The sequence below is a fragment of the Parasteatoda tepidariorum genome, chromosome 6 (genome assembly GCF_043381705.1).
Source record: "Parasteatoda tepidariorum isolate YZ-2023 chromosome 6, CAS_Ptep_4.0, whole genome shotgun sequence".
NCBI classification, from domain to species: Eukaryota; Metazoa; Arthropoda; class Arachnida; order Araneae; family Theridiidae; genus Parasteatoda; species Parasteatoda tepidariorum.
The window spans coordinates 65,511,384-65,538,669 of record NC_092209.1 but is presented as its reverse complement, the minus strand read 5'-3'; the positions used below and the strand labels follow the sequence as shown (position 1 = coordinate 65,538,669).

At 28.8% G+C, this 27,286-nt stretch overlaps 1 protein-coding gene across 1 annotated transcript; it reads left to right on the top strand.

Moving 5' to 3' along the window:
* LOC107441339 (hemocyte protein-glutamine gamma-glutamyltransferase) lies at positions 1–27,286 on the top strand. The gene is made up of 14 exons (XM_016054565.4): positions 1–191; positions 2,694–2,897; positions 4,734–5,006; positions 6,225–6,343; positions 7,328–7,435; positions 9,279–9,462; positions 11,027–11,165; positions 14,218–14,321; positions 16,155–16,323; positions 17,103–17,200; positions 19,499–19,801; positions 22,157–22,317; positions 24,256–24,392; positions 25,552–27,286. The coding sequence occupies exons 1-14, from the start codon at positions 50–52 to the stop codon at positions 25,691–25,693; spliced, it is 2,283 nt and encodes a 760-aa protein (XP_015910051.1). The 5' UTR covers positions 1–49; the 3' UTR covers positions 25,694–27,286.

Sequence of the window (27,286 nt, the reverse complement as noted above, 5' to 3'; positions counted from 1 at the left end):
TCCTGATTATTATTATTTCTTTACAGAATTAAGATCGGTAATATAAAAGATGAATAGAGTGAATAATGTGGGCAGATACACAAGACCAGATTCAACTGCAAACGAAGAGGCTTATCGGCGTGAAGAATATGCCCGTTTACGAGAAGACATAGAAAGAAAGCGACGAGCAGCTTTACCCCAAAACATCAGAGGTAAAATTTCTTTTTAATAACAATTTCAAATATTTTTTCAAAAATATTAATTTTGATACATTATTCCAATTTTTTTTCTAAATTCCTAACTAACAAATTTTGATTCTATTTTAAAGAAATTTTGTATTAAAGTGAAATTTCGAAGAAATCCCATAATTCAAAAATCCTTACTGTGTATTAACTTCACAAATTTATATTTTAATAAATAAAAAGGCGAGACTGATCAGTTTGATAAAAATATACAAACTATAGATACTTTTTCGTTAAAAATGGTCTTACAAAGTTAAATTTTTATCTCTTTTTTGGTGAAAATAGATAACTGTTTTCAATCTTTCTTGTCAGTTTTTATATTTATAAGAAAATTTATACTTTCGGAACTAAAAGGAGAAATAAACAAAGTTTTCAAACTCAACTCATCATTTCAAAGAATTTCTGTGCATATAAGCGCACAAGTTTTTTTTAAAAAATTTTTTTTAATTTTTTTTTTATGAAAACTGCTTTTTGGAATTTCGAAATGCTTTAAAGCTGATTTTCAGAAAATTCTCAAAATATCATTTAATACGTTGAAATATATTGCTAATGAAATATATTTTATTCTTATTTTTTAAAGGAAAAATCAGTATGTAACAAATAGTAGGCTTTAAAATGTTTTCAATTTGATGAGTAAAAAATGAATAAATTGATTCATTCTTTTCTTTTTGGTAGCTAGATAGCCGAAATTCTTTTCCTTCTTTTTTATTTTATACTAAAAAAAGCAAATTTTTTTTGATTTGTTGTTCTATCTGACTCAAGGAAAAATTGTTAATTGTGAGGTCATTTTTCAAATAAAATTTCAGTTCCCCATTTTTTGAAGCTCCATTTTTTTAAATACTTCAATCCGGATAGTTTTTTTTAAATTTATGAAATCCCAATTATGATATCGTCATTTAAAAGTTGAGTTTTTTTTTAAAAGAAAAAATTTACTTTAAAATTTTAAAAAAGGGGGAATATTCCATGGGAGTTTGCGACTAAAGTCGTAGGGAATATTATTTCTTTTTACCTATTTTAGCTTTAGATTTTTATGCATAAATTAATAATTCAAACTTCAAATAATAATTCAAATAATTTTCTGCAAAATACTTATTTCTCTTTTCAAATGCAATTTTAATAGGGTTTAAATTGCAAATGAAACTGTTTGGAAAAAGGTTTCACAGTAACTACAAAATCAAAACAAGTTCGTTAGCACCTGTCTAGAAAATGTTAAAAAGTTACAGAAATAGCAGATTGTACCTGTTGTAACACATATCAACTACATATACTGAATGCAGAAATTCTAAACTAATGAGCGCAGATATTTACATAGTACATGCAATAGAAGGAATCTCCGTTCTATAAAGAATTAAAAATTGGTGCAGGAGGTACGAAGAAAGAAAAATTTGTGAAGAAAAATAATGATAAAAAAAAAATTCATAAACGCATTTAATAGTTTAGTATTGCCGTGCGACGATTGCGCCTCTGATGCGTTAAAATCATTCTAAAAATCAAACCAACACTCTCAGAAGTAAAACTCTTACATTTGACGATTCAATAATCCTTGAGTTATATTTTGTTAATAATGAAAATCATTTCGTCATGAAATAAGGTGATTTGTGACAAAACACCAACTCTCAAATGTATGACGAAATTTTTTCTCAACTCGGTATCTCATCGTTGTTTTACCACCTCAAATCTAATTTGACGAAACTAAAAGACAAAATATTTCTTTAATTTTGACGAAATTTATTTCTTTGAAGAAATGACGTAAGTATGAGGATATGTTCTAATGGAGAATATACCAGGGAACGGATTCGTCAATACAAAAAAAATATTCGTGAAATATGAAAATCCATCTTTTACAGTGTACAATCAAATTTAAGTAAATTAAGTTCTAAACTCTTCCTGCATTAATGCTTATAAAAAAGTTCAAAAATTTTTAATTTTGATCCAAACAAATGCCAGTCATTCCTAAGTAAAGGCTTTTCTTTTCAAAGTTTAGACCATTGCTAATATTCATTATTTTATAAACACAAATTTTTACTAATTAATATATTTCACGCAACCTAATTTACCTTATCTAATTTAAGTAAATATGCTTAAATATTTATTGTTCTTTGAGCCATTTAAAAATTACAGTAAAAAATATACGGAATTTTGGAAAAGTTAACAGCCGAAATACAAGAGCATTTTACAGCCGTGTAATATATTAGAACCGCTCAGCATTAAACGCCGCAATTACGTTTCATAAAGCTTTTTGGAACATTTTTTTCAAGTTGTAATAATCTGGGAAAAGGAAAACCCCATGACTTGAATAGAATATCCTTTCTTTTATAATGTTTTAAACATATTTTTTGGAAATAGCATGTTTTTAATCAATGTTAGTCAATCATGATAGTAATGCTTGAGCTTGTAATCTTTAAGATTTAATTTAAAATGAAGTTTTATAGTAAAAAAATGCTTTAAAGTTTTTGTATAATGTTCTTTCAGTCGGTCCTCAGCCAATATTAGTACAAGGTGTGGAACTTTATGCAAGGGAAAATGCCAAACTTCACAATACTCAATTGTATGAATTACTGGACAGTAAAGAAGCTCCTCTTATTATTCGGCGTGGTCAAACATTTTATATGGCTATACGGTTTAGAAAGCTCTTCAATCCACAAGTTGATACTGTCAGACTGCACTTTGAGTTTGGTAAGTACTTTCTAAGATATTATTCAAATATTAATCACATGAAAACTATTATTATCGCTTTCGCGAAATAATAATGTTCTTCCAATCTTCGAAGTTATATGTTTAATAAAAGTTAATACTTACTAATTGAATTACTTTCGGAAAAATGTTATATAATTCTGTATATCATTTCTATAAAATTGTTAAATATATTCGTTTAAAAATAATATTATTCCTATGTTGAAATCCTTAATGTATTCTGTGACTGTAGTTTTGCAAATAGTTCAGAAATTCATCTGATTTTAATTAAAGAGATACATGCAATATATTTAAAAAATTTTAAAGTAAATATTTAAGAATAAATTGTTAAAATAAATAATTTAAAAGTATATAATTTCATGAACAATAAAATTCATTTTAAAAAATAATTGTGCCTTTTATCATTTACCATGTTAAGTAGTACGAATGATATTTATTTTTTATACATCCTCATTAAATCATACAAATTAAATTTATAATTGCTCCGTAAGCCTAAACATTTAGAGGGCGGTAAGCATAAATATTGGATTATACAGTTTATAAATAAAGACATTAAATTTGTTACCTTCTTCATTAAAATATTCTACTACTTTTTCATTTATTATTTTAATTTATTGACTTATATGATTTATTTCTATTATTATTAAAATGTGTGTCATTATGAAAATATTAGTTTTTAATGTTTTGTTCATATAGTTAAATATTAGGGAGATTTTGTAAATTTATGTACACACCCACACGTAATAAGATTTGAAGCAACGTGCGTTGAAACATGCTTGCGTTTTTTTGATCCTACGTATCTTACAGTTTTGTTGGCGTGGTATTACAAAGTTACAAGCATGCTTTTTAGAGTTGTTAAATGTTGTTTTCTGCTAAAGACAACCTTTGTATTAATATCAGATAGATCAAGAGGAGCTTAACATATATTGAATGCAAGTAATATTCAAGATAAAATGAAGATGAATGATTTGTTTTCACAAAATGTTAAAATGGATCTTGTAATTTTACAATTGGCTGATTTAATAAAAAAATAATTTTATTGGTTTCAGTTTAAAATTACGCTTGTCAAATTGACTTAGGTTCATAAAAAAAACTAAATAATATTTCTTTTTTTAGAAATAAATATCGTATATATTTTTACTTTAATTTTATAATCCAATGGAGGAAATGTATACTATCCACATCCATTATTATAATGTATATTTTGATATTTGAACTTAAAATGATATCTCACAAAGTTGGCGTTTTTAATAGTTTACAAGATCTCTTATCTTCCTTCACGCAAGATTTATATTTCTTCAAGGGCGCATGCGCATTTTATCAAAATTGGCAGTGCACTTCAAGTGCGTATGCGCAACTAATTTTACATAGGAAATGCATGGAATGTAACGTAAAAGTGCGTAATCTCCCTGTTATTTAAACCTTTTACTTAGGGTTTATATAGTTAAGGTTGTATAATATTTAAGCTGAATAAAGATTTCACATAATTTAAGATCAAATTAACTTTAATTTACATAGATCATTACATTTATTTAATGTTTAACGTTAAATTCATCTAACTCACTGTAGCATTATTTTATTGAACTCTACAAATTCAAACTTGCTATTTTTTTAATGATCTAATGAAATTTTTATGTTCAAAAAGAAATATGAGTTTTTGGACTCGTTTGTTTATGATGCCTCTAATTGCAATGTTCTAATCTTCAAATGTTCAATCATGAATGTCTTAATGTCGCAATAAAATGTTCAATCTCACATAATGGTTGGTTTAAAAATATAACACACTATGCAGAAATTAAAAAAAAATTATTTTTTCAGGTCCACCCCCATACCTTATGCAAAAAGGCAACTTAATCAGTTTACCTATCACAAATGTGTCTTCCTTTACTAGAGATCGAAAAATGTGGGATGTACGCACACATCAGCATGAAGGTGCTGTTATCACAATTGATGTTCAGATGGCCGGTAGTGCTCCCGTTGGTGTGTGGAAAATGAAAATTTTATCATACCCAACTGGCGATTTAAGTTCTAAACCTGAAATATTTGAAATAAAACAAAATGTCTACATTTTATTCAATCCTTGGAGTAAAGGTAAGTTTTAGTATTCGTATAATTCTTTTCTTAAAATTTTTTAAAGACAGTTAGCGTTTAACCATTTTACTTAATAACTTTAAAAATAAACACATTAAAAATTGTTGCGTATTTTAAAAACAGATTTTTCGGGCTGTTGTGAAATCCCATCTGGAATTCGCATAACCATTGTGCTAGATTTTGCAGTCATGATTTCATGCAAAATTAGATTTCAAACTTCGTATGGAGGATGTATGGGATCAACATGTTATCCGTAAATTTTTCATTAACAAGTGAAGATTTTTTGACGAGGTTTTTGTGTTATTTTTTCGCAAATTATACGGTAGAAAGACCGAGTAACACTTCAACCTGAGATTCTGCTTGAAAATGGTGGCGATATTTTAAATACCAATATCGCTTACTGTGGCTTCTTTAACTTATAAAATTAATGAAATATAAATGTTCACGCTTTAAGCGTACCTATATCGTTTAGTTCTTACAAAGAAATAGAAAGTAAAAAACTCTTTTTATAGTAAAAGTAAAAAATACTTTTTTAACTTCCTTTCACAAAAACTATCTGATCTTTTTTTTTCAAGATAAGAGCTACAGTAAGAAAAAAAGTGTGGTCTAAGCTATCAAAATATGGTAAAATTTACCATGGTTTTCGCTTTATGGGAACACTGAAAATCTCGGTAATTTTGACTAAAGCGTTTTGATAATGATTTTTGCTAAATTAACTATAAAATATGGTTTCATAATATGTGATAAAATCTGAGTAAAGGATGATGACAATTGGTAATTTTAATATGATACGTTAGAGCATGGCATAAAAATCATTTATTATGTAAAATTTACTTTCAATTCTGTATTTTCACTAAATGGATGATAATAATAAGAATAATTATGAGAATCACAATTTTCTGTTAACTGTTGCCGTAGCGAAAAGAAAAAAGAATTAAATGGATGATTTAAAAACAGTATATTATGGTTTCATTAACCAGAATTATGGTAATTTTCTTAACCAAAAGCGTCATTGCTGAACAGCACGATTATTTTACCAAATTTTTTTTTCTCCTTGCAGTATTATAATTTACTTTATTAATAATGCTTATTGGCACATCGAAAATGGAAAAATATTTTTTGTGACATTCTATATTTGATATTTCCTTTTCTTGTATTGCTTGTTACTCAAACAATTAAACTTGTTACACTATTTACGTTTTTGAATTTATTTTTTAGAGGATACAGTCTTTCTGGATAAAGAAGATGCAAGGAGAGAGTATGTATTAAATGATGTGGGAAAAATATTCGTTGGAACACAAAAAGAGCCCCGAGGCAGACGCTGGATTTATGGCCAAGTAAGATACACGAATTATATGACAAATTATGGTCTTCCTGTTTTATTGGTAGTATTTGAGCAATGAGAAATCCCTTTAAAACCTGCTTAAGATTTCAAAGTGAGCGTCAAAGTATTCAAAAATATACATGGATTAGGAAAAATAAGTACCCAAAAATTTTAAGAAGTATTTGTTTAGTCCAAAAAGGGGAGCATTAATATACTTAACAAAGGAATTTTGGAATTTGGGAATTTTTTAAAATTTTTTGCAATAAGGAAATCATTTGAAACTTGCTCCAGATAACAAAGTGAGCGTCAATTTTTCTAAAAATACCCATAAGTGTGGAGAAATAAGTAATCAAAAGATTTAAGTGCGATTTGCTAACTCCAAAGAAGAATGTGTTAAGAGCATATGTATGAGCATTAAGAGCAAACTTTTAAATAAAAAAAAAATTAACATTGTGAATCTAGTGAAAAAATTCTTGTTGAGAAAAAAGAGTTATAAAAATATGTCAGATATTTTCCTCCCTAAAACCAGAAATGAGTAAATAGTATAATAATTTAGGCTCTAAGAAGACAGAAAAGTATTTTCTTTAAAAATAAATCTAATTTATCCTTATCTAGGCTTAAATAATAAAATATTCATTTATAAAATCTTAATTAATTAGACATTTGTGTACTTAATTAGGGTTGGTTAAATGTTTACTGATTAAATCATTATTTATATGTTATTTATTCATTAAATCATAAATTCTGAGATGTTCGCTCATTAATTACTGACAAATTAAATAACGATTTGTTATAAACTGTTATCAATTATATGCTTACATTTTTAAATAATTGTGAAAGAAGTATTCATTTATAAGTTTTTATTAATAAGATCTAATTTTTTACATAAATGATGATCATGGAATTATTAATCGATGAAATAAATTTTAAGTAATTACATTATCTTTAATATTCATTAAATTAAAAAACGTTGCAAATATTTTAAATTCCTTTTCAGTTTGCTGATTCCGTTCTACCTGGAGCAATGTTAATGTTAAATCATGCTAATCTGGATTATACCGGTCGTGCTAGCCCCATATTGGTATCAAGAGCTGTTTCAAAACTGGTGAGTTTAGAAAATTCCTCCATGAATAGAATTGTTAGTTTCTCAATTAACTTAGAAATTTATGTGAATAATGAAGGCTTAGAAAGCAACTCGTATAAATTCGAATAATTGAATACTGAATTATCAGTTTTTCAATTGCTTTCTGATTAAGGAACATAATATTCAGTGCGAAAAAAAAGGTCCAACCTGAATAACACCTGTTGTTGTTGTTTCTAATGCTACTTGCCTCACGGGCAAGCCTGCTTGGTGAAACCACACAAATTTAAGGCAGAGTGTGCGTTTCTTGTTTGTCAGTGGCACCATCCTATGGCCAAGAATTCGACTTCAGTGACTCACACGTCACAGCCCGTTTTATAGGGCGGACCCATTCACACATCCATTCATTCATCCACAGATCGTAATTTTGACCTGAATCAGAGAACGATCGATCTCCAATAAAGTACCCCCACAGGTATTGATTTGTTATGGGAACATGGAGGCCTTTGCAACTCAACAGATTTAACGTGCATCAGTCACCATTTACTACACGGGGAGTCTTCGGCCGGCGGGGTTCGAACCCACGAACTCTTGCACATGGACCCAGTGGCCTACCGACCAGGCTATCCCGGCCTGAATAACATCTAATGTAATAATCAGATTTTTAAGTAAGAATTCAATGGCTCGAGGAGATGACCTCCAATATGCTAATAAATTAGTGTAGACGATATTACGGAACTTTAAGTTACGAAATCAGGCGCAAAACGTAATATCTCTAAAAAAACAAACCTTAATTTCGTCGGATCCGGATTTTTCCTCCCCCAAATTATAAGGGGTGGCGGCAATATGTTGGCCAGGAGAGCTGAACGAAATTTGGAACCCATCATGCACATCTCGATCTCGAGAACCTTTTAAGTGAATTGAAAAAATTTTGAACGCAATTATAAAATTCGTTTATCCAAAGATCGCTCCATGTAAAAATTAATTATTAATAATCATTTATTAATTTTTATCTCTTTTTTATTTCATAATACTTGAAAAAATTTCCAATCAAAAGGTATCTAAAATTTTACATCATTTCAAAGAATGTAATGTTTTAAGGAAAAATATAAAATTTGAGAGAAATAGGTCCAATAGTTTCTGAGAAATCGATTTTTAAATACCTGACTTTTTTTCGGTAAGGTGAATTTTACTGACTCTGCACTCAGTGTGGTAGTACTTTTTTGCCATAATTTTATAAGGAATTTTTACAGTGCGTCGGGTAATGTCCTTTTAACTAAAAAAACAGTGTAAGGAATGCCAGATAATTCTAATCAGGGCATTACTGGGCCACGACGCCTCACATTACACGCTGCTCCTTAATTTTAGCCGGGTTCATACCTACATTGCTTTCCTGCTATGTCCTTCTCGCTCCCGTGAAAATGATGGGGTGAGGTTTCGCTCTCTATTTCTCGCTCCCGTGATATTTCCGGCCTGGAGTGTTCAGTGGTAACGAGCCAATAAGAATAAAACTATTTTATTTCTTTTGCCCGGAAAACATTTTATTTCTCATTTTACGCACCAGATGGCAGTACCGGGATATTTTGAAGGTAATTGTGGATAGTTAGTTTATTTTAAACTAGATGTCAGCACTAAACAAATACGTAATACAAATACAAAAGCCAAGCCATTTGCTTTAGGCCCTGGCTTAGTGGAGTGTGTTGCGAATATTAAAATTAATTCTTAATTGATTCCAAGTCTGACTTCATTTTATGAAACATCACATTGGATATTTTTTTGTGCAATACATAATCAAAAAGAATCGGTTGTATTCCCTTAAAATATTTTTTCCAGTTTTTTTTCAACATGTTGTTTTGATATTGTATAGGTAAATAGTGAAAATGATGACAAAGGAATTGTAGTAGGAAATTGGTCTGGAATGTATGATGACGGAACGGCCCCTTGGATGTGGACTGGAAGTGCACAAATAATGGACGAGTATTTCAAAAATGGCGGGGAACAATCAGTGAAATATGGTCAGTGTTGGGTATTTGCTGGAGTAGCTACCACAGGTATATTATTTACCTTTGATTTTTCTAACTTTACAAAAAAAATTGTCAATTAAGTGATTGATCAAATATTTTAGGTAATGTATGTCATCCTACAATATTCATAAAGATTTTTGGGATTTTTATTTATTCAATTAGTTCCATTTTTGCACTCGAGACAAAGGCTAGACAAACATTTTTGATAAAACAACTTTTCAAAAGTATTTCTGATATTAATCGTGGTATAGGGTGAGCGGTAATGATCACTTTAATTATTTGTTTTTAGAACTAATGTCAAAAACTAAGTCAGGAAGCATTCGTAAATGGCTCAAAATAATATTTAATTACGAAATTTTTTTTGTCGAAACCTAACGAATTACCATGGAAAAGTTTTTGCCGATAGCAAAAAAATATGTTTTGTTGCCGGAGGGAACAGCGATGGGTTAAAAAGCTATCATTCGAAACATTTCATTTTTCCCTAGGCAATCAAACTGTTTTTTATGTTTCCTGTCTTGATCATATAAACTAAAGACTTAGTGAGAAGAACTGACCTAATTTAATTTTTGTTTGGTACAAAAATGGTTTGTAAATTTAAGTTATTTCCCCAATTTTTCGGTACTCAACATTGGTAAGTCATTTTTAAAAGAGCTTGCGTAATAGCTTATACCCAAATCATGTTGCCAAATGGAATATTTTAAAAAATTAAATATTTGAGAAAGAACTTAAGGTGCTTATTGAACAACTGAATTATTATGCTATGTATTAAGTTATCACGCAGCCATTACACCTAAATTAACACTGGGAAGTAATTTTTTTTTTAATTTATGGAAATATTTGATCCTGTCTAATTTTGATGTGGGGATTTCAAATCTGAAATTAGTTTTGCTTCTGATTTTTAAAGACTACCCAAAAATTGCGATTTTCATCAAAAATTGACAAGTTGAGTTTTGTGTTTTACTGTTTTTATTATTTCATTAGCTTTAAGAAAATACTTAGTTTTTTAAATTCTGATCACTGGGAACGAAGTTACAGCTGTTTTAGCTGGAGCTAATCAGATTGTTTTTGTTGTAGAAATTTACAAGTTTAAAAACGCTATAAACAACAAATAATCGCGCAAGCGCTGTGACAAATGCTAGAAAAGTTGGGGTACATCATTAGGTTTAAAACTGCTTAGAAAAATGCCCAGAAATGTCACCGTACGCGGTTCAGGACACATCACTGTTATAGTCCGTTTAGAATTACACGGAAAAATGACTCATAATAGTGAAGCTCCCCAGGCGACTAGCAGCATTTATGCGACCCTTTGTTACATATAACATTTTTAAACTTGAACATGTTGACAAAAAAATAAAAACATCATTCAAAAAACTGTAGCTTGAGAGAGAAAGCAATAGCAGGTTTTAAATCAGCGATACGAAGGTATCAAAGAGCTATTAAAAAATCTCATGGAATAAATGCTTAAAAGTGCAATCATGACGGATATTGATTTATTTTTTCTGCTTTAATTGTCTAAGCAATATGCATTTTTACATATTTTTATTTTAATTTAGATGAAAACATTCAATTTAAATTTAAACTCTCCTTTCAGTATGCCGAACGCTTGGACTTCCTTGTCGAACAGTTACAAATTTCGTGTCAGCCCACGACACAGATCGCAGTCTAACAGTGGATAAATATTTTGACGAAAAAGGAGAAAAAATTGAAGGAGTTAGTAATGATTCCATATGGTAAGCGTTTCAATAATCTTTGAACCTTAAAGAAATATCTAAGTCGCATTGAATTTATCCCGAAAAATCCTGTGTGTTTAGGTTACAAAGTCACAAAAGTAAATTCTGAATAAATTATTCACAAAGGCAAACCTTCATCCTCAGAAACTCTAACTTTTGGTGGCTTAGCAATTCTTAATCTAAATGTTGCTATTTTTGAAAACTATTTTGCCAAAAAACTACAGATTTTTGACAAAAAGTGAACTTTTTGACGAAAGTGTTTCCTCACGTATGTGTCCTCTCAGCTGATTCTGAAAGTTAATGTTGTTTCCTGCCTTATGGTACATTGAGAAAAAAAAGTGGTTAAAACTATTAGAATATATAAAATATACCATCTTTCTGGCTCAATGGGAACACCAAAAAGCTCGGTTATTTTTACCGTTGTGTGATTTTGGTAAAATTAACAATAAAATATGGTTTTATAGTCTGTCACAAAATTTGGTAATTTTATCATGATACCTCTAGGCATGGTATAAAATCCATTTTTTTCAGTTAAATTTACTTTTTAGCTTTGTGTTTTTTACTCAATGTGTGGTAATAAGAACAATAATTCTGAAAACAGGAAATTCCAGAAAACCGTTACCATATGAACGGAAAAATTACCAAATGAATGGTTTATATACTGTATATTTAAGTTTTAATAGCCAGACTTGTTTAACTATAGTTTTAGTACTAATACAGAAGTTTAACTATAGTTTCTTTTAAAATCTGAAATGTCAATACCATATAGTACGGTAATTTTAATTACAATAAGTTTTTTTCTTCCTGAACGATAATGAGCAATAAACTTAGCACCATATAAAAAAGCAGTAAACTTGCGTATCGTATGATTGCACTACTATTATGCTTCATCCCGACCCAAAACTTCGAACAGCGTATGTTTTTTTTTTTTTATTATTATTATTTTTTTTTTTTTTTTAATTTCAGAATCAGTTTCTTTCATTTTGGCATAAGTATCTACTATAAGTTTGTTCAGTTTTTGACAGTTCACACGAATAAAAAAAAATGGGGCTATTTTTTGTTCTGTGACCTATTTTTACGAGTCTTAGCTTACAGATGCCCAGATAATCTCAGCGCTAAGGTCTGGAAAGTGTTGTTTCCAAAAACGGCCACTTTGCTTTTGAAGGAATATTTATCCATATTTTTATTATTATTGGAAGGAGCCAGATTTCTGTTAAAAATTTCCTTATTTGGATGGGAATTCTCGTTTATGTCTGCCTTAATTATTTCTGATATTGTCTTCTAGTTTGGATTGCTGTTCATCCTTTTCCCCACAAAAACTAAAAACATTCCCCCCCTACGAAACTCTCTTTTCTTAATCTTGAAAAATCCAAACATTTCACCTTGTTTCTATTAATACATTCGGTATTGCACGAAAAATGGAACAACGTGACTTTCAACAACTCTAACGTAACAATTCCAGAAAATCGCTACCTTTTTATTCGAAAAAATGGCTAGACACAAGAACAAAACTATTTTCCAGAGACGTTAATGCATGATTATAAGAAATTTTTGCAATAATCATTATGTAGTTATATTATTATTGCTTTTCTTTATAGATGATTTTTATCACATTTAACCATTTTACTCGAATCAGTAAAATAATACCATTTATGATAATGATCGTAAATTTGTTTTGTAGTTGAAGGACGAATGAAATTGATACGGCCCTTTGTAGTTAAATTAAAAGTCTATTTCAGTTATTCAATAAATCTTAATGCTATTATTTAAAACGCAGTTGATGTCAGAACCAAGGTCTTACAGTTAATATATCATGAAGATGTCAAAGATTTCATAAAGCTGAAATTTTACTATAGCTTATAAGAATAAAAAAGAAATTCTAAGGCAATATCGATTGTACTTTAAACTGTTATTAAAACATCATTTAGGTATTTGATATTTTAGTATCTATATATTAGTTTTATTTATTAAAAAAAATTAAAAAACTATTTACTTAATCATTTTTTTTATAAAGCTTCTAAAAGTATTTCACTCTTGCACTTTTTATAAACTATTACAGTATGTATTATTAAATAAAAACCTCAAAATTGATTTTAAAAAATAATATTTTTTCAAAATTTTGTGATAAGTGTGTTAATTCTATTCTTCTTGATAAGGAACTGGTAGTAATTTGTATAAAATCAATAATCTTGTTCTAGATATTATTTATTTCTCTTCCTTTTTCGTTACTTATGAGAAAATAGGCCGAAAAGCTTAAGGCTCATCTTTAGGAAATTAGTAGACGTTGAAAATGAAATTTTAAAATACACATGCTAATTAAAATTTGTTAATACTGCAAAATCAAATAAAAAAATATTGAAATCGAAACGAAATAACACGCATGCTAATAAAATTATAACTGCAATAATTTCATCAGTTATTATTCTTAATTTTTTTTTAAATAATGGCTTGAATATGACATAAATTTAACTTAAAATATTCATAAATATATATTTTATTTTTAAAATTATTATGAAATATTTCCCTCGAGTAATGATTAATGATTGTGAATTTTTTTTCAAAAAAATATAGCTCTTTTTAAATTTTATTCAAACATTTATCCCATTTTCAAAATCAAACGAAAATTTAAACATATGGATAATTGTTTAAATTTAATTGATGAATTTATACAATATGGTCGAATCGAAAATTCACTTATTATTTTTTTCTCGCGTTTTAAACAAAAAAAATTCTCATTTATTAACCAAATTCAGGCAATCTAAATAAATATAGTTCTTTTTAAATTTTATACAGGTATTTATCCCATTTTTCTAAATCAAACAGAAATTTAAACCAATGGATAATTGCTTAAATTTAATTGAGGAATTTATACAATGTGGTAGAATCGAAAATTCATTTTATTTTTTTTCGCGTTTTAAAAGAAAAATTTCTCATTTATTAACCAAACTCATGCAATCTAAAAATATATTTTATGAGTATTAAAAAATCACATAATCCTAAAATTAAATTGTCAAGAGAAAACAATTTATTACTGATGCGCATACACTTCTAGGAACTTTCACGTATGGAATGACGTATGGATGTCTCGACCTGATTTACCTCCAGGTTATGGTGGATGGCAATCCATAGACTCTACACCCCAAGAAACAAGTGCTAGTAAGTATTTTAATTATTAGAAATTAAAAATGACTGTAGGAAGGATTGAATGTAAGAACAAAAATAAAGTAAACAAATAAATAAATATTTCAAGTTTGTGTGTTTAATACTAGAAAATATCAAGTAGTTAACCTGTCGAACTGTGTTGTCCGGTGAACTTAAGTTTTTCGAATGAAACATATGTTATTTGAGACATATATATCCCACCTGTTGAATGCAATTTAGTTTTTATGGATTGCTGACTAGACTTCGGATATAGTGCGAAGCAGAAAAAGGGCTTCACGATTTTTTTTTTTTTTTTTTTGAATTCGTGAATAGTTAAAATACAATTTGCTGGTGATTTCGTTGTAAAAGCAAAATAAGTCAAATTGTTATTAGCAACAATCATAGGTTTTTTCGGATGCTTTTTTATTGAAAATGTTAATTCTTTCCAATGGTATACGGAGAGAAACATTCTATTAAAATTACTGTACTGTATCGTAATGATAACCAAAAACCAAACCGTAAAGATAAAAAAAAACCAAAATTCTGGTTAATGAAATCAAAATATAAGGTATTTAAGTCATATATTTGGTAATTTGTTTCATTCGCATTATAGCGGTTTACCGGCTTTGAATTTCCAAATTATAAATCTTATTATCATACATTTAGTAAAAAATACAAAACTGAAAACAGAATTTAACCAAATAAATGGTTTTTATGCTATGCTCTAGATGCTCTAGAACATGACTTTAGAGCATAGCCTCAGCTGAAGTATCATGATAAACCTGAAGTATCATGAAGTATCATGATAACTTTTACCACATTTAGAAAATTTTATTACATATCATAAAACCATATTTTATTGTTAATTTTACTAAAATCATGACCGCAACGTTTCGTTAAAAATCACCGAGCTTTTTAATGTTCTCATTTTCACAATATGTCTCAGTTTTTCGTTGTAAATTCTTCACAACACTGTAGAACATTTAAGCTCATTTTACACCAACAATCAACAATAGTAGCAACTACTTTACACCAAATTGGTGTAGTGAAACTCCATATAGTATTAGTGTTTCACTACACCAAGAAAGTTCTTTTGTATTACTTAATATTAAGTAGCTGGTACCCTTTTTATTATTCAGTAACACAAAAAATTATAATTTGAGTTAGATATGATGCACACCTTGATGCAAAATAAGAATCTTTAATTAAGAATACATCTCTACACTAATTCTTAAAATAAAATTAGTTTGCAAATTAAATACACAATGTAGCACAGAAAGATTATTAAGATGAATTCGGACTAGGTTCAGCCAAACGAAGTAGAGGGAAAATGTAGAGTATAAAATCATAAATACAATTTACAGAGATAAACAGAATATATGCTCGAAAATTAAAAAATTTCAAAATAATAGACTCGTAATTGTATGCAACGAAAAACAATACATGCATAGATTAACGACGAACTTCTGTAGATGTATAGCAGCATGAAAGCCAACATCAAACTCATGCCAGCTTGTGCTGGATTGCAAGCAATTTGTTGGCGATTTCCAAAGTTTTCCTACGGTGATATTTTCCGGAGCGAAAATAAATAAATTATCTTGTGCGTGAGATTTTCGTAAACTTTTTCCACTTAAAGTGTCTAGATTTAAATTACACCCCTTAAATTATATATGAAAGCTGTTAACGTGAAAAAAGTGCGCGAAAAAGTGTTACTTCGCATCATTATTTGGGTTATTTATTCTCATATTAGGAGAGATATTACATCACAGATGGTACGATATACATAATTATGACGCTAAGTTTTGAAGCTAACTCGTGTTTTGCCTAATTTTGTCGTCTTTCTTTTAGATGTTTTCCAAATGGGACCTGCATCAGTTGAAGCTGTCCGACGAGGACAAGTAGGTTTTGACTTTGACTGTCCTTTTGTGTTTGCTGAAGTCAATGCTGATATCATTAAATGGACAAGAGACGAAACAGTAGAGGGAGGATGGAGGAAAGCTGCTAGTGACAAATACAAGTGAGACTAAGACGATTTATTAAAATAATTTTAAATAATGAATTTTTGCTCGTAAAATGTACCAAATATTTTAAACAAAAAAGCAAAGTGATTATTTTTTAAATAAAAGTTACTATTCTTTTTAATATTTTATGTATCGTTGTCGAGGTAGTTTGATTGACGATGCTGATGTTGTCGTTTGAATTTGATATTATCGATGCAATGCACTAAACTATATAATGCAGAATTAAACATATTTTTAAATATTAATGAGATCTGTTTACTAGCACAAAATAATTTAATTTGATTCATGAGAATCAAAAAATTCCATGACGCATACACTGAATATTTTCTACAAAGCAAATTCTATTAGTAAGAAAAGTTATAAGAATTACAATAATGAATACAATTTTTCCTGAAGGTAAACAGTTTTAAAATAGTTTTTAAACTCTAATCTTGTGATTTTAGTGATTTTTATTTTCATACTTATCAAATTTTTTAGGTTCACATGAAACAGCAAATTAATATCACCTTCATACTTAAGAAATATTGCAAAAATAAAGAATGTCTCAAATAATTTAGGTTCACAATTCTTTGCTTCGTTTTTAAAATTGATGTATAATACGAAGGAGAAAAATTAGTTAAATGTGTACTTTTCGATTTATAAAATTATTATATTTACGGAAAATCTTAGGTATTTTCACAAACTATAACACTTAGAAATTAACAATTTGATTAAAATTTAAAGAGAATAGAAACTTTGATTTTTGTTGTTGTAAAATTATTGTTGTCATTGTTAGAATCGGCCAATTCATGCTGACGAAAAAGATAGGAGTGGATGACGATATTGGAGACACCGATGCTGAAAATATTGTAGCAGAATACAAAGATAAAGAAGGTAAAAATTAATTCAAGGAGTTCAAAGAAATTCAAAACGTAAAAAAATAATGATTCAAGCTGTCTAAAAGGGAAATAAAATAATTATGTTTCTGATATACCTAAAAAAAGTATGTCGCTTTATTTATAAAAGCTGTGAAGGATTTTCTGTGGTGATCGAAGTATATATTACGTAGATAATGCGCCTTACGCTTGAGTTTGAGTACACAAATCATCTTGAGTACACAAATGCATTCCATACAAGTGAGAAATCTTTAGTGGGTAAAAAAAAATCTTTGTAGAGAAAAATTCCTTCCTTGTATCTCATTTTGAGTTTTTTGAATCCAGGCCTTACAATTTGTGCACTTAATAAATTATAATTTCCTGTGCTTTATATTTATATCAATTCAACAGCAAAAATTCTTTAGGAGATGAAATAGATTTCAGCATCTTTACCTTCAAGTCCTGTATTGGGTAGTTGTCAATACATTTCTTTTTCTGTAGCCTGCAACGTGTTCACCACATCTCCTTTATGAAAAAAATTAACCTTTTTCCATAATAGATTCACAACCGACAAAAAATCGGCCATTAACAGTCAACTATGAAACTGTTGAGAATCGATTTAGTAGTTTTAATCGTAATCGTAATGTATTTGTTTTATAAAAATAATAACCAGAATCTGGGTATTATGACTGATGTAAGAAGTAATAAAGAAAGGTTGTTTTGTTTTTATTGAGAACTAAACGTTTCTTTGCGTTGATTTAATTATTAATTTCGCCTTCATTGCTGATAATTTAGGCCTCGTTCGTGAAACGAAACAGAAACAGTTCTAAAAATGTCGTCTGCTTTTGCGATCTATCATGTGGTGCTGTACATTTTTATTGCTTATGTTAGCCACTGTTTTTGATGACTCTTACATAGTCATTTTCGCTTAACTAATTTTTACTACTATTTTGAATTGTTACTATTTCGATGCCTTACATGATTTCCGTATTTTATCATAAATATCATAAATGATAATATTTAACGTACGAAAATAAAATAAGTAACCAAACGATTATAAAAAAAACTTTATAAATACAATTACAAATAGTAAAGCAAAACGATAACCTCGTCAGTTTAAGTAGTAGTTAAGCTTTTTGCCGTATTGTTGCTCTGAAGCCGTTTGAATGAGAATGTTACCATTTTACCCCGCGCTGTGAGGAAGAAAAAAAAAAANAAAAAAAAAAAAAAAAAAAAAAAAAAAAAAAAAAAAAAAACGTCACTTTTTTAGATGCTTTGGCATTAGACTGAAAATTCTTTATACATTTTTCAGTTGTTGAAATAAATACATTCTAATGCAATTCTGTATAATATAAATCTGTATAATTTAAATACTTTTAATGTATTTAAAGTTTATAACATCAAAAATGATGATGTATGAAGTATTTGGAGTAATTAAACCATAATTTCAAAAGTGCTTAGGAGAGAACCTTTTTCGGGACAAATTTCGTGATTTACGTGTAGATAAAATACAGGGTGTCCCAAAACGACAGCATAAACTCTGCACAGCTAGATTCCTCGTTGGGAGTACATAAAAACTGCTCAAAAAGGCATTCCTGTACAATCCATAGTTTACGAGAAAAATACGAAAAACAAAGTATGACGTCACTACCGGTGCAGGAAAAAAACACTTTATTGGATATATCAAGAACAGTATTTGCATATCTTTCAAGACAATAATGTTTACAACGTCCGCCGCTCATATTATGCTTTAAATTGTGTATAGTATACTGCTGTTGATAAGTTCAATAAATTGTTTTCTCTTACACCGGCAGTGACGTCATATTTTGTTTTCCGTATTTTTCTCGTAAACTATGGATCGTACAGGAACGCTTCTTTGGGCAATTTTTATGTACTCTCAACGAGTTATCTAGCTGTGCAGAGTTTGTTCTGTCGTTTTGGGACACCCTGTGTACTACTGTGGATTGTTCTGCTGAATGATTTCAGAAATTCGTAGAATACCTATACCTATCGAAGAATACTAGTTGGATAAAAAAAATATCACTATATTAAAAATTATAAATTAATTAAAAAGCTATAAATTAATTAAAACAATTATAAATTAATTAAAAAATTATAAATTAATTAAAAAGTTATTAATTAATTAAAAAAATTATAAATTAATTAAAAAATTATAAATTAATTTTAAAAAATTATAAATTAATTTTAAAAAATTATAAATCAATTAAAAAATTATAAATTAATTAAAAAATTATATTAAAAAAGTTAGATAAAGATTATATTGTTAATTAAATTGAAAATTTTCCGTTCTTAACAGGAACTGTTGAGGAGAGAATGGCAGTTTTGAATGCAGCCAGGTATGGAGTAACTGATAGCATACGTTATGCTGTTTACGATATGCCACCTCCAGAAAAAGAAGATGTGTCCTTTAATCTAATGGAGATCGATCAGATCATGATTGGAAAACCATTCTCAGTCACGGTTCAAGTTAAGAATAAAAACCCGACAGAAATGAGAACTGTCGGAGCCGTTCTTTCTGCAAGTACTGTATACTACACTGGAATACTTGCAAGGAAGGTGACTCGTCAAAGAGGGAATTTTACTCTGAAGCCAAATCAATGTGAGTTAATACAGTACTTTATACCTCATAAATTTTTATTGCCAAAAATCTTGCTCTGGCCAAACTATTAGACGCACTATAAGATTCTCTGTAAAATTTTAATTATCAGGTGATACTATACAGCTTTATTGTTTTCATGCGACTGAAACCGGTTTGCACTTGTTTATGCTCGTGTATCAATTAGTTAACATTGTAATGCAATACGTTAAAAATAAATACAAATAGGAAGTATGTAAAAAACCTCTTGAATTAAAAGTTATTGCATGTTTGTTTAAATATAAAAGTATTGCATATATGCTCGTGTAAAACATGCAATTATTAAAACACTACCGTGAGTCCAATAATTTGGTCTAATTATTATAATATAATATCCGATGTAATAAATATTCTATATTTATATAATATATCGTCTAATTTAACCAATTGATACAAAACCGTAAACAAGTGCAAACCGGTTTCAGTCTCGTAAAAACAATAAGATTTTACATAGAATTTTACAGTGTGTCTAATAATTTGGTCAGGGTCTGTATATATTTTAATTTTTAAACAATGGCATAAAAATATTTCAGGTATCTTCTTACTATCAAAAATACTCCTGACTATTAAAAATTTCAATAATAATTCTTTGTTATGAAATTATGAGGCATTAAAACTAAAGTTGAAGCTAACACGAAAACTTAAATGTATTTGTGCTGCAGTTTTTTTTTTTTTTGATCGAATGTTTTTTTATATTAATTCTATGTTAGGCATTCGGCGTTAAAAATTAAAATAAATAAAATGAATTTAATTAAAGCATAATGTAATGCCGTAGTTTGGGATGACTTTGTCCCGGTAATGGAATAAAAAGAGTTTTTTTTTCTGGCATTCAATCAAACTAAACGGGTTTTTGATTTTTAAGACATTTAAGGAACTTTAATTAATATATATTTTACGCTTTTCAACTATAAAATAATTTGACATTTGTTATAGACAAATTGTTACGAATGTCAAGGATTATTTTTTTAAAAAAAGGAAGTTAATTCTAGGAAGAAAAGCTTAGTGTTGAACCATATTATCAGCTCCTTGATTGGTAATGCAGAATAAATTTTTTCAATCAAGATGAACCAAAAAATCGTGAAATCAAGTGCCATAAATACCATAATATAAATAGCATATTATAGTTCAAATTTGCAGCATATTTAGATTAAATCAATTTAAATGATATTACTGTGTTGTTCAACACGTTCCAAAATTATTAACAATTTAACATAAGCAGCATTCAACTTGAACCAACACTGTAGAGAATTTCGTAGAAAAATGGTTAAATTATAAAAAAATAATTTATTTAATTGTTATTTTACCATATCCATGTAAAAAAACCATAAATAAGATGTTATTCAAACTGTTAACTGTGAGAAAACCGTTTATTAAATGCTTTCCCCCAAAATGGTTAAACAATCAGAATTTTATCACATCTGTTAGGCCGACCTAATGAAACTACTTTGGTTCTTGCAGCAGGGTGCATATTATAACCGAGAGGGCTTATATGTCAATCTCATGACCTACTGAGTGGGGGTTCGAGTCCCAACATTGACACCACAATATTTCCTCCATTCCCTTCAACAAATATAGTGTTTCTAGAGCTTTGCACCAGCCAATTTGTGATCATGGTCTATAGGAATACTATACTCTCATTCACGCATATATGGCAGCACCATAAAGCTGCCTAACACATAAAATTTCCCATCTTTTACGATAGATGAAACAACCAAATAAGCTAATTAAATCACATTCCGCGGTTCATTTCAAACACAACTCAGTCACGATCTAACTCTAATGCTCTTTACTTAACGAAAAACCTAGCTCAAATGTCCAGTTAATTTTTTTACTGCTTTGAAACCATGCTCGTAATAAATGGTTAAAAAAGCATGAATACAAAAACTATACGGTGTTTTAACCATACTAGTTATGAATGGTTTCAAAACCGTAAGGATAAAAATGTTCACCGTAAACTTTACAGTTAATTGGCTGTTAAGACTGCTGTCAATTATTTTATTGTTATTTTAGAAAAATTCTGACAGTGCAGAAGCGCTGAAATTCCCCTAAACTTATACATTTAAAAACAGATAATGATATTAACAGTCTACTTATTCTTCAAAAGTTTTCCTTTTATGAAAATTATAGGAAAAATTTTAAATCATTTTATGAGCAAACGAGAACTTAGAAGCTACTTCAATGTTCATAATGAATTGTCAATAAGCGCGCATTATAATGTTTGCTATTTTGTATTGCTTCATAAGAGTATGATCTAGTTTGATCTGCTATAAAAGGTTTATTAAAATATAAGTTTTTTTAAAAAATTAATTCTGTTTTTAGCTGAAGTTCTAACTATAACCGTAACTCCAGACGAATATCTTGATAAACTAGTTGATTACGCCATGATGAAAATCTATGCAATTGCCACAGTGCAAGAAACACAGCAAACATGGGCCGAAGAGGATGATTTTACAGTTCAAAAACCAAAGTTGCGATTAGAAGTATGTATTACAATACCATTAACTATTTAATTCATAAAATAATATAAAATTGCAGATTTTTTAGGGTATATTCATATATAATGAGATTTTTTATGATCGATTTGAGTTGGTTTGACAATTATTATTAAAATATTAAAATTTCTAAATAAAATATTTTGATTTCAGAGTATAAGGCATTTAAGGAATTAAGAGAAACATAAAAGATTCAGAGCTTTTAAAAATAATTTTTTATTTGAAAGAATATGTAGTTTTCCATTCATTACTGTGTTCAAATATTTTTAGGGGATAATAAACACACCCGACATCAACCAATAAAACTTGTAATCAATAAGAGATCTATATTTAAATTTGCTGACAATTCATTGTTCTTTAAGCACGTAGCTCACAATTTTGGAATATGCGAACGAATTAAAATGTACAATAAAATATTTTCTGCTAAAAATTAAGTCATTCTTCCAATTAAGTTCTTATGAATTATTTTTATCTCATAATTATTTTCCACTAATTTCATTTTGTATAAAAATTTTTAGCAAATTGCACTATTCTACAATAAACGAACAGTAAGGGGTGATTCATGTGTCAGTTAACACAAATATTTACAAACTTATTGATTATTTGATTTCATTTATATGACACCAATCGCAAAATTTATGAATTATCATGTTTATGTGTATTGTATTGTATAATTTAAAATCCTAAAGAACATTATAAATGATGTGAATAAAACTTTACTTATTGAATTTAATAATAGTTTAATTTTAATGGCCATAATTTTCTAATAGTGGCAGATAATAAATATTCTATTTTGTATTAATTTTTGCATTTCATGTTCAAAAATTATCAACAATATTACAATTACTTTCTCTTTCTGCCGCACAGTTAAGGTCTGGTTTCTTAGGACAAGCGCCTTATCTGGGCGTCAGCGGGACGTCAACGTCACGCTGACGCCAACAAAATACTGGATTGTTAGCTCAAGGCCTGGTTTCTTAGAACTAGCGCCTTATCTGGGCGTCAGCGGAAAGTTGACGTAGATCTGACGCCAAAAAAAGACTTTTTTGTTAGCTCAGCGTGAGCAGTCGGTCCAACGCAGACATTATCTCTCATTGCGCATGCGTTAATAACGTAAACAAATATTTATTTTGAATTTGTATTGATTTTGTTATTGTCGACCAGTGTTTTAGAGAACAAATAAAGACTTTGTCCAAGAAAAAACACATTATAGCTGAGCTAAATGAAGAGTGCTATGTTTAATGAAGAAGCTATGTTTAATGTCAAAATCAAAATCTTGGCTGATTTTAATGTGCTGTTGGATGTTGTCCGCCATTGCTTCTGTGGTTAACGTCACGTTGTAATCCAACTGCAGTTGAGTTGGACGGCAATTGTAGTTCAAGATGAGCGTTCGATGACGTATACTATCAAACTCACAAATGGACCAATCAGAGGTTAGCGCTGATTTCCAGCTGACGGCGTCCTGTCCTAAGAAACCAGGCCTTGTGGGATGTGTTAAATCTTCGTCTTCTGGGGTTTGAGGTTAGATTCCCCATGATAAAAGCTGGGTCTCTGATCAGACTACACTTTATCTAGTTGTGTCTTAGTGGAATCCATTCTTTTTTTAAAGCAGGAAAAGTCCACGCGTGGTTTGGCGGTTAGGAAGCGTGGTGCTAAGGCCAGATTAATTATATCACCATCTGTCCTCCGATCTAAATAGTGGTAGCGCAACGTGCGCACGCGCCAGTATTATCTTTGGGTCATCATTAAGAATTAATCCCTGATTGCGCCTAATAATTAGCTAGCTCTAATTAATTAATCTAATAGTAGATTTCCTAATAGTGGTAATCCAATTCCTAATAGTAGTTAGCTCTAATTAATTCATAAGTCTCTATTAGTAAGCTCTAATGTGACTTTATCATCCAAAGTAAAATAAATTTTTTTTCATAGGCTCCACCCACTCTACGAGTTGGATTGGAGTTTCAATTGGTGATTCGCTTTACAAATCCTTTGAATCGTCACTTGACAGATTGTCTGTTTACAATTGAAGGTCCTGGACTGAGCTCACCGTACAGAGTGAAATATAGGTAACTACAAGCTTTATTTTATGTCTATTGTTGTTGACGCTATAGTCTAACGCCAACAGTCACATTTTCTATGAGTGATATAATAGAAGTAAATATAAAATTTTGTATAACTTACAAATTGTACAACAAGTTATAGCAGTCGTTGCTGTACAATATTTTAAAATAAAATTTTAAACATGAAACTTATGAAGTTTCATGTAAAATCATGCGTTCCCAATATGGAGTGTTTTTCTTATTTTTTAATACTATTTATCTAAATAATAAATAACAATAATATCTGTTTTTGGTAAATATTAGCAAAATGCTTTAAAAATTATAAAAGAAACGACGCTTTAAAACTGAAAATTAAAAATCTACTTCAGGTAAATGCCATTTATAAAATCGCTTTATTCTAGAAAAATTATGTACTTCTTTTTGTTTTGCAAAATATTATTTATAAATCAAATAAAAGGTAACAAGACTCTTTTTACGTCAATGCAAGCAAAATACTTCAAAATTTGTTAAGAAACGAAGCTAAAAATTACAAATTTATTTTGTATAAATGCCATTTATAAAATCCTTTTTCCAAGAATTTTTGCTGTTGTTCTTATTTTAATTCAAAATTAAATTTTTTTGGAAGTTTATTATATTTTGTTCAAAAGTAAAAAAAAAAAAAACATGAAAATTATATTAAATTTAAAAGTATTTTAATCTGAAAATTATTTCGGTTAGCTGGTATTTATAAAACCGTTTTCTCAAAAATTTGCTTTTATTTCTTACTTTAAAACAGAAAATTAATAACTTAATATTGCTTTTAATTGCATTAATTTTCATCCAACAGGGATCAAAACTAAGATCTAGACTAAAACTTAAAATTTCTTTAAAAAAGAAAATTATAAGCGTACTCCAAATAAGTGTAAAAAAAGTAGTAATCTTTTTTTCTCATTCCAAATTTTTTATCCTCGAACATCGTAAAAAAAACTTTTTGAATGTTTAATAATTTACCAGGAGGCTTTGTAAGTGGCTCAAAATTTAAATAAGTATTTTAGCACTAATTTTTATTAAGCCACTATTTATTTTCTAAATAAGTCTTTAGTAAAACTCGTTAGTTTCTTGTAGAAGATCATTGATATCAAAGAACATTATAATATTAGTTTCTAACTATGTTGTAAAATTGCAGAGACATTAGTCCAGAGGAATCTGTTGTTCATTTTGAACGTCTTGTGCCACAACGACCAGGAAATAGAGCAATCCTTGTGAACTTCAGCTCAAGGCAACTTATAGAAGTCTTAGGTTCAAAACATGTCAATGTACTACAGTGAAGCAAGTAGTCTATGTACTACAGGTGGCATTCATAACATTACATGTACAGTACTATTGCCTTTTGTAACATGTACTGTTCAGATAGACAGGTCTAAAACTTGTCAATGAGAACACCATATGTTGTAAATTGTCTATTATTTTGTGAATGAATGTTTAAACCTTTGTCTGATTGATCTCTGCAAATCGCAAAACTGAATTTTGGAAACTGATTTTAGAATTGAACTTTAGTATTGAAAGATTTGACAGCTTTACAGAACTTTTTTAAGGGACTTACAAATATTGATTGCTAATTTAAAATCGAAGTTCTTCCAATTTCTGAAATTTGTTTGCTCTTTTTGTAAGTTTTAACTTATTTAGTCCTTTTAAAAAAAATAATTCTGAAAAAAAAGAAAGAAACTGAATGGAGTTTCGTGAAAATATTGTATAATCATTAATAAATACTGTTTTTTTTTATTGAACTACATTAATTATTTCACTTACCTTAATGATTAACCTATATTGAGCTGTGTTGGTTGCTTTGATGTTCAAGCTGCAATTATTGTTTCATTAGATTATTAATCCTTATTTACTTGGTGATTAAGCATTAAGATGCATTAATTGATTCACTTATCTCGATGATTAAGCTGCCTTACCTACTATTGAGAAACTGATATTGTAATCAGGAAAACATTTTCATAAAAACATACTTCCTGGTTTGAGCTTAAACCTTTATTTAATGTGTCAGTTTACGTGTAAAAGAATTTAACCTTGACAAAAAAGGGGTGCTATTTAATTTCACTAAAAAGTTCAGAACAGAAACTGGAAAAAATTCTTTTAGATGAGCCGTAATGACCAGAAAAGAAATATATTTATAAGATATTTTGTTTAATGATTTCATGGTGAATCATTCTTGCATCCCTGATTCCCGTAGTGCCTTTTTCACGCCATTATTAAACATAATCTTTTAATTATTTGTTTTATATGCGATATATTTTTGTTTTAATATCAGCGCTGGACTAAATAAGGAATCAAGCAAAATATATTTCTCGAAATGTTTTGAGGGGGGTTTGAGATTTTCTTTTAAGAATTTTCTTTTTCCATTTACCTTTTGATTATATATTTTGGTACCGCCTAAAAATATGGGCATTCCAATACGTTTCTCGAAAGCATTTAAGAAGTTGCAGCTTAGTTATCTGATATTTACACAACTATATGCGTTTTTTATGATACTTTTTAAAAGAAATAGCTTCATGTAAAGGTGAATGAAATGCATTTTTTAATCTTAAAATTAATAACTATTACTAAATGTATTTTAAGTTAAGATTTGCAAATACATACTTACGATAGAAATGAGTGAAAAAGCAATAGCAACCAATGGTGGTTGTGCAGCAACTATTATGATCAGTGCTTGTGTAGTTGTAAATAAATGATAATGATAATAAAATATTACTTTGCTTTTAGTAATATTCAAAGTTGAACAACATATTTTAATTTTTATGTACTTTTTTGTGAGTTCATCTTTGTGTGAAATTTGCTTCGTTTAAAATTTGCTTATAATCTAAAGTTGTTTTAATTGTTACATGAAAATAAAAGAAGTTTATTTTGATACGAAA

Excerpts from the sequence above, each read along its gene's own strand:
- LOC107441339 (XM_016054565.4), top strand. The coding sequence starts at position 50 with ATGAATAGAGTGAATAATGTGGGCAGATACACAAGACCAGATTCAACT. Across the intron at positions 9,463-11,026 it reads TGCTGGAGTAGCTACCACAG|TATGCCGAACGCTTGGACTT; the intron begins GTATATTATTTA and ends CTCTCCTTTCAG. Across the intron at positions 22,318-24,255 it reads AACCAAAGTTGCGATTAGAA|GCTCCACCCACTCTACGAGT; the intron begins GTATGTATTACA and ends TTTTTTTCATAG.